The 13,124-nt window shown below is 40.2% G+C and overlaps 1 protein-coding gene across 5 annotated transcripts in view; it reads left to right on the top strand.

The window, feature by feature from the left end:
• Nucleotides 1–13,124, top strand: part of zmp:0000001082 (integrin alpha-D) — a 73,665-nt gene that overhangs the window by 14,532 nt on the left and 46,009 nt on the right. For all 5 annotated transcript variants that reach the window (XM_046837320.1, XM_046837319.1, XM_046837323.1 and 2 more), the window contains exons 2-10: nucleotides 608–725; nucleotides 906–1,000; nucleotides 1,083–1,150; nucleotides 5,712–5,826; nucleotides 6,237–6,367; nucleotides 7,017–7,159; nucleotides 7,398–7,545; nucleotides 7,706–7,844; nucleotides 8,466–8,530. In XM_046837320.1, the coding sequence (XP_046693276.1) occupies nucleotides 608–725; nucleotides 906–1,000; nucleotides 1,083–1,150; nucleotides 5,712–5,826; nucleotides 6,237–6,367; nucleotides 7,017–7,159; nucleotides 7,398–7,545; nucleotides 7,706–7,844; nucleotides 8,466–8,530 (1,022 nt within the window). The remainder of the gene's footprint in view (nucleotides 1–607; nucleotides 726–905; nucleotides 1,001–1,082; nucleotides 1,151–5,711; nucleotides 5,827–6,236; nucleotides 6,368–7,016; nucleotides 7,160–7,397; nucleotides 7,546–7,705; nucleotides 7,845–8,465; nucleotides 8,531–13,124) is intronic.

Here is a 13,124-nt window from a genome sequence, read left to right on the forward strand (position 1 = left end):
AAACATGGAACTTACAGCCTATTTGAGTTTGCCTCATGGTGCATGTTGAGAGTTTGATTTTCAAACTCTGGTTTGAGTCTTGAGTTCTGTCCTGCTTTGGAGCTTCAAATGCTCCTGAGGTACCTGTGATCCTGTCCCCTTTTGCTCTCCAGATTTGCTCTGCCTGAGTAACCCTGATGTTCCACCTGTGGACGGAGTTCTCTTTCATTTGAAACCACTCACTGCAGCTAATAATGAACAGTGTAATATCAGTTAAGTTACTGTGGAGGTTGATTGGACAGTCACTGTCATGGTCACCCAGATGAGAATGAGTTCCCAAATGTGGATGGTTTTCATTCTCAATCTGAATCTCAAGTTTTTCTATTGTATAAATATAAAATGTATAAATAAATTAATCAAAACAAAGCTAATTTGAAACAATGCCCCACACAAATAAAATGTAATTAGACTGAATATAACACTGCATAACATTCGTTCTCTCGCATAAATTAACATAATAATAATAATAATAATAATAATAATAATAATAATAATAATGTATTGGTTTGAAGTTGTTGGTTATTATTTTGGTCATTTTATTTCCTCCTCACTGTGATGTGTCTCTCAGCTCTCTCACTCTCTGATGGCTTTAACGTGGACGTGTTGAACACAGAGCAATTCAGCGGAAATAAAGAGGAGTTTTTTGGATACAAACTGCTGCAGTATCAATCTGACGAGATGAAACAGTGAGTATTTATTTATTTATTTATAGGAATTATAGATTAGTGGCTCAGACTCGCTGCATGTCTCTACAGTCTTTTTACAGTCTGTACATTGTACATACACAATACACGTGTGTTATGTTTGTCTCAGCTACATGGAGGTTGAGATGATGAAAATAAAAATGTTGTGTGTGTGTTGTGTAGAATTATCGTCAGTGCTCCATTAAGTGCAAACAGATCAGGAGCCATTTTTAGCTGCTCAGTGGAGAAGAGAACCTGCAGCCATTTGTTTCATCCAGGTACACACACACACACACACACACACACACACACACACACACACACTACTGCTACTACTAACTGAGCTGTACTGTTCCTCAGACTCGAAGGCGATCAGGTTCTTCGGGATGTCGATGGCAGTGAGGACGTCACCATCAGCCACACTCACTGTGAGTTTAACACTTTAACACTTTAACACTACATTACTAAAAACAACACTATATAAAAAAATATATTTTATTTGTCATATAACAGCAATTCAAAAATAAGTATTTATCTTTTTCTGATTACATACTGTAATCAGAACACTAACTTCTAGCTGTGGCCCTCATAACAGTCAAGATGAGAGAAAACACCTGATGACAGCTGACAGAATAGTGCTTATAGTTGTGCAATAATCATAATGAGTCAAAACCTCATGAAAGCTACAGTACCAGTACAAATAATCATTTTATTTAAGCATTTGTGGATATTAAACACATGCACATCAATTTAATCAAATACAAACTCTATTGTGAATGCTGTGTAAAATGTAAATTAAAAAGTTTACAAAATTTCTTTTTTAAAAAACAAACCATTTGCAATATTTTATTCGCAATTTAACATAGAAATCATATCTAATTTTGAAACTGAGGAAATCTTTTTCTAGTGCAAGTTCACAAAGCTGCATGCTCCATTAAACACAGCCGGGTCTGACGCTTCAATGCAAACTGACCCAATGTGATGAGTTTTGCTTTTAGATTGAGAAAATGTTGAATTGTTGTTTTAATTTTAAATGTTGCCTAATCCCAATTTTGTCATGTGATAACTAGCATGTCGTGCAGCTGATGGCTGTATTATAATTTAAAAGGGGAAAACCCTGTGGAAGCTTTTAGGACCTCTCATATTGTGAATTATAGGACCTCGAGTAACTCCTACCAATTAGGTGCTGTCGGGACCTTTCAGGCTCGTGGCGCACACTTCTGGGTCGGTGGCCATCTTGACATTTTTCCCGCACCACCCGTTATTTAATGACGCCAATGAAATAAATTCAAGGCCAGATTATCTCACTGGCACATTCCATCCCTGAGATTATTCTTGCTACTTCCCCTGCTCTTGTTTTCTGTTCTTTACCCACTGTTTTTGGTTTGGACTTTTGGTTTGCCCCGTATTGCTCTGTTTGCTGTGGCTGATTTTCGACTGTTTTTGATTTGGTTCTCCATTGCCCTGTTTACCTTTTAAAGGTATCTAGAAGTCAGGACTGTTTTTTTTCTCTGTCTGTCAGCTCTGAACTTCAAACTGTTTTTCGGACTTTTCTCTCTGTCTGCTCCCTCCATTAAAGATGGTTTAATTATACTCCAGTTTTGGGTCCTCCTTCCAGTCGCATCACTTACAGGTGCATCCTAATGAATATACTACAGAATTTAATGGGATTCTTGTGAGTTTGATTGAATCGCTTCATTAGGCAGTGCTGCCATGTATTGAATTGCATATCTTTTGAATGGGACCACAATTAATGGAAACAGTCTAACTGGAGCGTTTGGGAGATCTGGCAAAATCCACAGCTCAACATTCATCACATTCCACAAACCATTTCTGCACATCACTGCAAATTCCCAGCTAATTGAAGAGTTTTGCTATAAAATAAAAGCTTAACACTGAAAGGGAAGTGTAAGTTTCTTCTGGCTGGCCCAGGCTTCCATCTAACACATGTGATGTTGAGAATACTGTGGTTAGAGAATACAGATACAGGAAGAAGGGGATGGACTGGACTTAGTCTTTTTCCATAGTGCCCCAGAATTTCTGCTCTGCCTGAACGTGTAGTGCTGGGATGTGTTCTGCATGCACCTGGAGTAGAACCTGGTGTTGTGACTGTTGCACATTAGCAGCAAAGTGGCAAAGACTTCATTGCAGTGTCACTCTCTTCCTCAGTTTCTGAGTCCTGTACCACTATAAAGAGCTTTTAGGCTTTCTGTTTTATTCCTCCCCTCCTTTACTAAAACAGAGAACATTCATTAGTCATATCATGCAGGTGTGTGATCTTTGCTGACTCCATTCTCCATTTTAAATCTTTCACTTGACCTGCTACACACGTCACGACCTAGTCACAACAAATGCCAAGTGAAAAGAAATAGGCCATGTGACTGGCACTTGTCATATCCTCTACTAGGTGGCAGACCATAGATTTACTATAACATTAAATATGAGTAGAAAAGCAGTCAGCTATGCACACGTGCTCTGTCTCACTACTATCATAATGATTTAATGATCAACTCCTGAATGTTTGTCCAATTTGTTTAAAAAATAAGTAGCTAGTTTGAGGCAGGGAATAAGTGCTGCCTTTATTTTAAACCTTTGTTCGGAATGTAATAATGTTGTGTACCAGTGAACATTAATTTTCCCTGTGCACACATTTCACCTCCACCTGACATGATATTTCCAATACCCTGACTGGAATTTTCACCAAAGCGTGATATCGGCATAAATGCAAGCATGATTTAGAAAGCACTGGAAATGTCTGGAACCAGATAAATAAGCAGAAGGGGAAGTGATAAGTGATTATAATAACTTTCTGTTTTCAGAAAGGCAAAGTGACACGATCAATATTGTGTGAGACAAAGCACTCACCTTGGCCTTCTGGTGACAAGCAGTGGTACAGATGTTCTCATGTTATGATTTTCTGTTACAAATGATTTTTGGTTGTTCGCTAGAAAACAAGAAAATTAACTGATATGGAGAGAATCCACATCTTTTAAACACTTTACTGGTGTCATGCAAGGTTCAATGCTGGTTCCTCTTCTGTTCTCTCTCTCTATAGCCACTCTCCCTGTAAGGTCATATCCTCTACACCAGCCCCTCTGTGAGGTCCTATCCTCTACACCAGCCCCCTCTGTGAGGTCCTATCCTCTACACCAGCCCCTCTGTGAGGTCCTATCCTCTACACCAGCCACCTCTGTGAGGTCCTATCCTCTACACCAGCCCCCTCTGTGAGGTCCTATCCTCTACACCAGCCCCTCTGTGAGGTCATATCCTCTACACCAGCCCCTCTGTGAGGTCCTATCCTCTACACCAGCCCCTCTGTGAGGTCATATCCTCTACACCAGCCCCCTCTGTGAGGTCATATCCTCTACACCAGTGGTACAACGGTATTAGTTCAACAGCATGTCTTAAGAGAGAGATGGCATACGTGACTGTATTGTCCAGGTCAGAGAGGACAGAGTGCAGTGCTGTGGAAACTGCTTCCTCTGTGCTCCTGTTCTTACGGTAGGCAAATTGGTGTGGGTCCAGGGTGGCAGGAAGACAGGATTTGCAGTGTGCCAGGATCATCCACTTTTGGTGATGATAACCCAAAATGCTACTAGGCTTTAATCATCAAGGCACATAAAGTATTTTGGCACTGGCATGATGGAGGTGATGTTAAAGGAGGTGGGCACAAATGTTTGCGCTAAAGACAGGTTGAATAAATCCATTACGAACACCCCCCAGCTCTTTAGCACATGCTCTGACAATGCATCCAGGAATGCTGTCAGGCCCTGCAGCTTCCCGTGGATTTGTCCTGCTCAGCAACTCACTGACATCACTTGGGGTGAGTGTAAGAGGCTGGTGGTCCACAGGGAGTGCGGTTTTAGTTGCTGACTTCTGGTTATCCCTTTCAAAGCGAGTATTAAAGTTGTTATGCCACCAGGAAGGAGGAAAAGGTGAAGACTAAGGAGGAGGTTTATGGATGTGGTGAGGGAAGACATGCAGGTAGTTGGTTTGAAAGAGGCAGATGTAGAGGACAGGGGGTCTACCATCAGGGAAACGGTTCAGAAGTATTCGGTCCGTCACATCAAGACTGTGCAACTGTTTTTTCCCACAAGCCATCAGGCTCCTCAATCTGAACTGAACTCTCTCACACACACTTACACACAACTGTGTGACTAATCTGTACAACCGGACCCAACACACATCATACCCTTCGACACCCAGGTTTCAGCACCATTCACACTTTTCATTATCGCAAAATGTTTACATGCCGTTTGTTGCTGATCTTATGGGACTTGCTCTCTTTGCACAATATTCTGTCCAAATCCTTTGGTCACTGTTCAGTTTATTTTGATTGCTGCTATTGTAGAATTGCACATTTCTGTTTACATTTTTCTGCTACTGTGCACCTTATCCTGTCACGACAGGTTTTACTGGCGGAGCTACTGCTATTCTTATTTTTATATTTTGTGTATTGTGTATTGTCCTGCACTGTCCTGTGTTGTCCTGCACTGTCCTGTGTTGTCCTGCACTGTCCTGTGTTGTCCTGCACTGTCCTGTGTTGTCTTTTGCACTGTTTGCACCAGTTGCACACATGCACTTTATGTGGTGAGGATCTTAGTTCCTGGCCCTGTGTTCTTCTGTTCTGTGACTGTTGTTTTATGTTGTTTTATGGAGCACCTGGGTTCAGGAGGAACGTTGTTTCATTTCACTGTGTACTGCATCAGCTATATATGGTTGAAATGACAATAAAAGCTTCTTGACTTGACTTGACTTGACTTGACTTGACTTGTCTAGAGATGGATGATCGACTGTGGCGACCTCTAGTGGAAGCAGCTGAAAGATGAAGAAGAAGACACTGAGCCTTGTGTATAATGTGCACTCGCCACCATCTTGATCACTTAGAGTTGCAAAGAATGACCCTGTAAAAATGTTGGTTTGGTCTGGTAAAAATAAAAATGAATTATTGATCAAGTGTAATTTAAATTTTTTGTTTTGTTGATGTAGAGTTGCAGTCCGAGTTACAATCATGTGTGTGATGAAAACTCATATCTGAATGGAATCTGTTACCAGTTCAACAGCAGATTAAACATGATCAGCCACCTCACTGCTGCTTTCCAGGGTGCGTCCTTCACTCTCACAGTCATAATATTTAAAGAAAAGATAACACTGAGACATTTGCACAATCTGCAGATGTGCGTAATACACTGAAACAAAAAGAAAATTCATATATATAATATTCTTCTGCAGTATGAGGCCTTCAAAACATTTCTATTTACATTTTAATGAGAAAAATACCATTTAGCCCAAATAACAGTAGCTAACATTTATAATAATAATAATAATAATAATAATAATAATAATAATAATAATAATAAACGGTTTATTTATAACGTACTTTTCAAAAACCTGCAAAATTTGTATAACAACCTGGAATGTAAAAAGCGGAGTTCCAGGCATGTACTGTATATCACACTGTTACACAACTAATAGATCCCTTTATACACATGTATACATGTTTTTCATGAACAGAATGCACAAACAGTACAGTGAACCTGGTCTTCCTGTTCGATGGCTCCAGCAGCATGACAACAGAGGACTTCAATAAGAATAAAAAATTCATTTGGGACATTGTGACTGTACTCAAAAACTCATCTATTGAGGTGAGCACACAATACACACACATCACCTGCAACACTACCCAACACAACCCTCCGCAACAGCACACCACACCACACCACCCTCTGAAACACTACACAGCACCACACCAGAGAGAAAGAAAAAAAGGTGAGAATATTAGATTAGATTAAATTTCTATTAGATTTGATTAGAATATGTTTGGATTTGATTAGATAAGATCAGAATAAAATGGTTGTGCCTCTGATTGGTTTGTGGATGTTCAGTCAGGAAGTGAGGATACGTTAGCAGAGGAAGGGCCTGCAGCCCAGCAAGTGCTGCTCTTCTGACGCTTAAACATGTCTATCAACAAATCAGAAACATTTTACAGTCAAAACATAAATAAAATCTGTTTATGATGCTTTATGCTTATAGCTTTTGGAAGATACACTCATTCAGAACAACTTACAAATATTTATTATTATTATTTATTCCATCAGCAGGTAAAGGTTAGGGGCCTTGCTCAGGGGCCCAGCAATAGTGGCTTGATGGTTTTGAGATTTGAACTCATGATCACAAGTCCACCAGCTGAACACATCCACTGAGCTGCCACTTTCCATGTATATTATGTTATATGTTATTTCATTGGTGTGTGTGTGTGTGTGTGTGTGTGTGTGTGTGTGTGTGTGTGTGTAGTTTGCTGCTGCTCAGTTTTCTTCCGAGGTCAGAACAGTTTTCACCTTTAAAGATTATGTTAACGGCATGGCGAAGAAGAAACTTTTTGTAGAGCAGCACATGAAGGCTCTCACAAACACACACAAAGCCATCAACTTCGTCCTGTGAGTAGATTTCTATAAACACACACTATATGAACCTACAGAATGATTCTACTATACACACATGTGCTATTGAGATTGATTGGTCAGAAGATGTGGATCAGCAGCCTGGTGTTTCTTCACCATACAGTATCCATTAATGAAGGAATCCTGATGTGTGTGATGAAGTTTCTTCTGAATGTCTGAGTGGAGAGTTTCAGTGAGGATGCTGATGTGGAGTTCTGCTGTGTATATTTTTCAGTGAGAAGCTGTTTAATAATGTGGAGTCTGGTGCAGATCCTGAGGCTACTAAAGCCCTGGTCATCATCACAGATGGAAGTCCTTCTGATTTAAGCAGGAACGAGATACAGCGCTGTGATGAACTCAACATCGCTCGCTTTGTTATCGGGGTGAGTTCACTAATGCACACACTCCTCCATCCCATTCCACATTTCTATCATCTCTCATCCATCCATCCATCCATCCTTCAGCTCTCCATGATTCCTCATTCCATTCATCATCTTCTCCTCACTGATCCAGAGCTGTAATCAGGGTGTTTTTGATCATTAGGTGGGGACTCAAGTCAAAATTGAGAAGCTGAAGGGAATTGCCTCGGAGCCGAAAGAGCAAAACACCTTCATGATTGGAAACTACAATGGACTGGATGGACTTCTGGAGAAACTGCAGAATAAGATCTATGGCATTGAGGGTAATAAAACATTTAAAATGTGTGTTTTGTAACAGAGTAAATGAAATCAACTCCATCCGTGTTTAAATCATCTACATCAGGGTTTACATAAACAATAAAGTGAGAGAAATAAGAAGAGAAATGGACAGAAGACCCTCATTGTGACAACTGCAAGGAAACATACAACATCTGCTAGAACAAGCAATGAAAGGAGAAACGATATAGAGATTCATGAGGGGATGAAGAGAATGAGGTAAAGGAGAAATGAGGTAGAGAGGAACAATAAGAGGAGGAACAAGAGAAAAGAGAAATAAGTGGAATAATGTGCTAGAGAGAAGGAATGAGAAGAGAGGAGGAATGAGGTAAAAAAGGGGAATGATGTAAATGAAAGGAAAGAGGTAAAGAGGAGGAATGATGTAAATGAAAGGAAAGAGGTAAAGAGGAGGAATGATGTAGAGATGAAAGAGGTAAAGAGGAGAAGATTCTACCAGTGTCTGGGGGCAGTAGTGTACAGTGTGGGTTGAATGAAGATGAAGAAAAGAGAATGTTTGAGAGATTTAATTTGAACTGAAAGTGTGAAAAAGATGGAGATGGAGATAAAGAATGAAATGTCACTAATGAATAATGACTTTGTGTTTTTAGGAGCTCAGGGCAGGAACTTTATAAACGAGCTGTCTCAGAGCGGATTCAGTGCTGCCAGTGACAAGGTACTGTTGTAAACATTTTTCCAGCGAATACCGGGACACTTATATATTTATGTCTTTATTGCAGAGCCTACACTTCTACACTGCAATATTTCACATCTACAATGCTTAGTTTTGCTTCTGTTGATCATATAGTGGTTTTATTCATGCATTGGTGTAGTTCCTGAATGAAGAAATCAATAAAGGAAAAATAAATAAATAAAAAGTCTGACATCTATGGACCACTTAAGGTAGGGCTAAGCTTTTTAAAATGGTAAACCTATGAGGGAGTCTTTACCCCAGGGTTGGCCCCCGAGGCCTATTGCACTTTGGTTCTTCCCAGGGCTTCTCACTGGTCCGTGTGTCCTAATCTGTTCGTGTAGGTCAGGGGTGTCAAACTCAGGCTGTAATTATATTTGACCTGCGAGATCATATCAAATGTGTAGAGCTGCCCTTCAGTATATAGCGCATACACCGCTAATACTACAAATCCCAGAATGCTTTGTCAGTGTGTTGGTGCGTCAGTCGAGACTGCTGAAAAACTCCGCACTGAATTTACCTGGACATTTACTGACTTTGAATCCCAGAAATGCAGATTTGAACTGCTCAGTAATTTCAATTCAATTCAATTCATGTTTATTTGTATAGCGCTTTTAACAATGAACATTGTCTCAAAGCAGCTTTACACAGATAATGTGGTGATTAAACGTAAATATGTTCTTTGTAAGTAAGTTTGTCCCTGATGAGCAACTGTGGCAAGGAAAAACTCCCCGAGATGGCATAAGGAAGAAACCTTGAGAGGAACCAGACTCAAGAGGGAACCCATCCTCATCTGGGTTGCACCGAATGTTCATTTGAAGCAGATATACAAAGTTGCGGGGTACAGTGATGATGATCAGAAGCAAACTGCACTCCCGAGTCAGTGCAGCAGACCGCCGACACCAACTACAGTCCAATCCGTCCTCAAAGCACCCGTTCTACTCCGGAATTATATGGAACCACCCAAGGTGTTGATGAGACCGTCCCAAGCTGCACAGAAGTGTGAAGATCCACAGAGGGGAGAGGGGCAGGAACAGTGGTCACTGGAGCCTCAGGAGCATGTTTAACTCGACCGAGAGAGAGAGAGAGAGAGAGAGAGAGAGAGAGAGAAGGATATGGATTATTAAGTGTCCCTATTGGTGTATGAAAGTTAATGTCACTGTGCAGTTTGGACTCCGGCAAGACTCGCTATGGCAGCAGAACTAAAAGGGAGAACCAGAAGGTAACACAGACATGAGGGATCTCTGGGATAAGAGACGACCCACCACACCACCGTCAACAAACCTGAGTGAACGTGTGAATGTGAGGGGCGACAGCATACAAATATACCAGTTCACCAAACACTCTATATCCATGTTCCCTCCAGATCTGTACCTTTACCTAAGAAAAATCTACTGATAAAAGGCTTGACTAAATAAATAAGTTTTCAACCTCGACTTGAACACTGAGACTGTGTCTGAGTCCCGAACACTGGTTGGAAGGCTGTTCCATAACTGTGGGGCTTTATAATACTGCCCCCTGCTGTAGTCTTCATTATTTGAGGAACCAACAGATAGCCAGCACCTTTTGATCTAAGTAGGCGTGGAGGATCATACTGGTACAGAAGTTCACTCAGATACTGCGGTGCGAGACCGTTAAGTGCTTTATCGTCAGTAGTAATATTTTATAATCAATGCGAGATTTGATTGGGAGCCAGTGTAGACCGATTAAAACAGGGGTGATGTGGTCGTATTTCCTAGATCTAGTGAGGACCCTTGCTGCTGCATTCTGGACTAACTGAAGCTTATTTCTGCACTTACTCCAACACCCAGACAGTAAAGCGTTACAGTAGTCTAATCTAGAAGTAACAAAAGCATGAACTAGTTTTTCTGCATCCTGTAACGACATCATATTTCTAATTTTAGCAATATTTCTAAGGTGAAAGAAGGCGATTCTGGTGATATTATTCACGTGAGACTCAAAGGAAAGACTCGGGTCAATAATCACACCAAGGTCTTTGACAGCCGTACATGCTGAAACAGAAACACCATCTAGAGATGCTACGTAATCGGAAAGTTTACTTCTAGCTGCATGTGGTCCTAGTAAATGTACTTCCGTCTTAACGGATCAGTAATCCGTTTGTGGTTGATGTGGAAAGCGCACCAACCAACCTTCAAATGGAGCTGATTGAACTCCAGTGTAGAGACACGATCAAGTCAAAGTACGACTCTGTGTGTGCTGCACAGTTTCCATGTTTCCTCCCCGACACACTGCTCCAACTCCGTGCCCAAGCTGCTCAAATACTCTCTGTGTTCAGCAGCACATATCTGTGTGTAACTGTTCTCTTTAATGAAGATGAACAAAACACCACTCAGGAGTCTCACTGATGAACATCTTCACTCAAACCTGAGGATCTCCTCAGCTCAGAGTCTAAACCCAGACATGATGCTCAGCTCAGAGTCTAAACCCAGACATGATGCTCAGCACAGAATCTAAACCCAGACATGATGTTTAGCTCAGAGTCTAAACCCAGACATGATGCTCAGCTTAGAGCATAAACCCAGACATGATGCTCAGCTCAGAGCCTAAACCCAGACATGATGCAATTGCATCTAAGAAGAGATGCAGGAATCTGACTTTAACCAATCAGGGTAAATCAGAGTGTAGAAACTGAGCTTGAATGAATGTTGTCTTTATGCACTTTTTCTACTCCAAGGCATGAACTGTTAATAGTTAAAAGATGTGTTTATAATATTAAACTTTGGTTGTTCCAGATTCAATGTTTATGAAAAACTAAAGTTTGTTTCCATATGAAAAGGTTAAACATTACACATCTGGAGAGACGGAAAACATGCACAATTGCAGTAAATTTGTAAAGAAATATTGATTTTGGCTAGCATCTACATTGTGGGAAACACTTAAAGTAGTCATAAGGGGGGAAATAATCTCATATACTTCAACTCTAAATAAAAAGCGTAAACAAAAATTAGACAATTGAATTGACTCTATTAGAAGACTGGACTGCCTCTATTCTGTGTCTTCCTCACCAGAACTTTATAAGGAATGGTTGAACCTTCAAGTCCAATATAACCTGCTCTCAACAAATAAAACTGAATGGTGCTTATTATGTGCTCGAGGGTATATATATGAACATGGGGAAAAGGCAGGTCGACTTTTAGCCTACCAATTAAAATCTAAAGCTGCCTCTCAAATTATACCTCGTATTCAAAACAATGATGATGATTTAATCGTTAATCCCATTGAAATTAATACAACCTTTAGGAACTACTTTTTAGATTTATATGCTTCTGAAAGCCCTACATTAAACTCTGGAATGCTGGAATTTTTGGGCGGTATAGATATACCCCCTCTTGATTCAGTGCAGAAAACATGTTTGGAGGGAAACATACAAATGGAGGAAATTCTAAATGCTATTTCATTAATGCAGAACAAAAAACCCCTGGCCCAGATGGCTACCCTATAGATTTTTACAAAAAATTTGCAACCAAATTAGCCCCTATTCTTCTTGATATGTTTGAGGACTCTTTTGTAAGGGGACGCTTGCCGCAAACAAATGAAGCAAACATAATTCTATTGTTAAAACCTGGCAAAGATCCTGTAAAATGTAATTCTTACAGGCCGATATCACTCCTTAATGCTGATACTAAAATCTTGTCAAAAATCCTTGCATTACGTTTAGATACAGTAATAGGGAATTTAATTTCTGGCGACCAAACAGGTTTTGTCAGAGGTCGTCATTCTTTTAGTAATATTCGGAGATTGCTGGGGGTAATCCATTCATCGAAACTTGCTCAGGGCCGTATACCTCAGGTTGTTATTTCACTAGACGCCGAAAAAGCGTTTGACAGGGTTGAGTGGAAGTATTTATTCTCGGTGCTGGAAAGATTTGGCTTTGGAACATATTTTCTCTCACTGGTTAAGTTACTATACTTCTCTCCTGTGGCATCGATAATTACAAATGGGGTATGTTCAAAGTCTTTTCCTCTATCAAGGGGTACGAGACAAGGGTGCCCTCTTAGCCCTTTACTTTTTACTTTAGCCATCGAACCCCTATCCATAGCGTTAAGATGCTCGAAGCATTTTACTGGCATTAGCAGTAGAAACATAGAACATAGGGTATCTTTGTATGCTGATGATATGTTGTTGTATCTTTCGGACCCGATTGTAGGTATTCCACAAGTAGTTAAGATTTTGGATCAATTTGGTGAATTCTCAGGTTATAGATTAAATTTCTCAAAAAGTGTTTGTTTCCCCGTGAACAGTAGGGGCCTCCAAATTTTAGGGAATGATATACCGTTTCAATTGTCTGTATCAGGTTTTAAATACTTAGGGATAAATATCTCACAGGGTTTTCCTAACCTTTACAAAGAAAACTTTGCTTCTTTAATTGACAAGTTAAAACTTGATCTCAAAAAATGGAATCTGCTGTTTCTTTCCCTTGCAGGAAGAATTAATTGTGTAAAAATGAGCATTCTACAAAAGCTCTTGTACTTGTTTCAGTGTGTACCAGTCTTTTTACCTAAATCCTTTTTCAGAACTTAGACAGTCTACTTTTATCATTTATTTGGGGTGGGAAAAC

This window comes from Silurus meridionalis, chromosome 24 (assembly GCF_014805685.1).
Source record: "Silurus meridionalis isolate SWU-2019-XX chromosome 24, ASM1480568v1, whole genome shotgun sequence".
NCBI lineage: Eukaryota > Metazoa > Chordata > Actinopteri > Siluriformes > Siluridae > Silurus > Silurus meridionalis.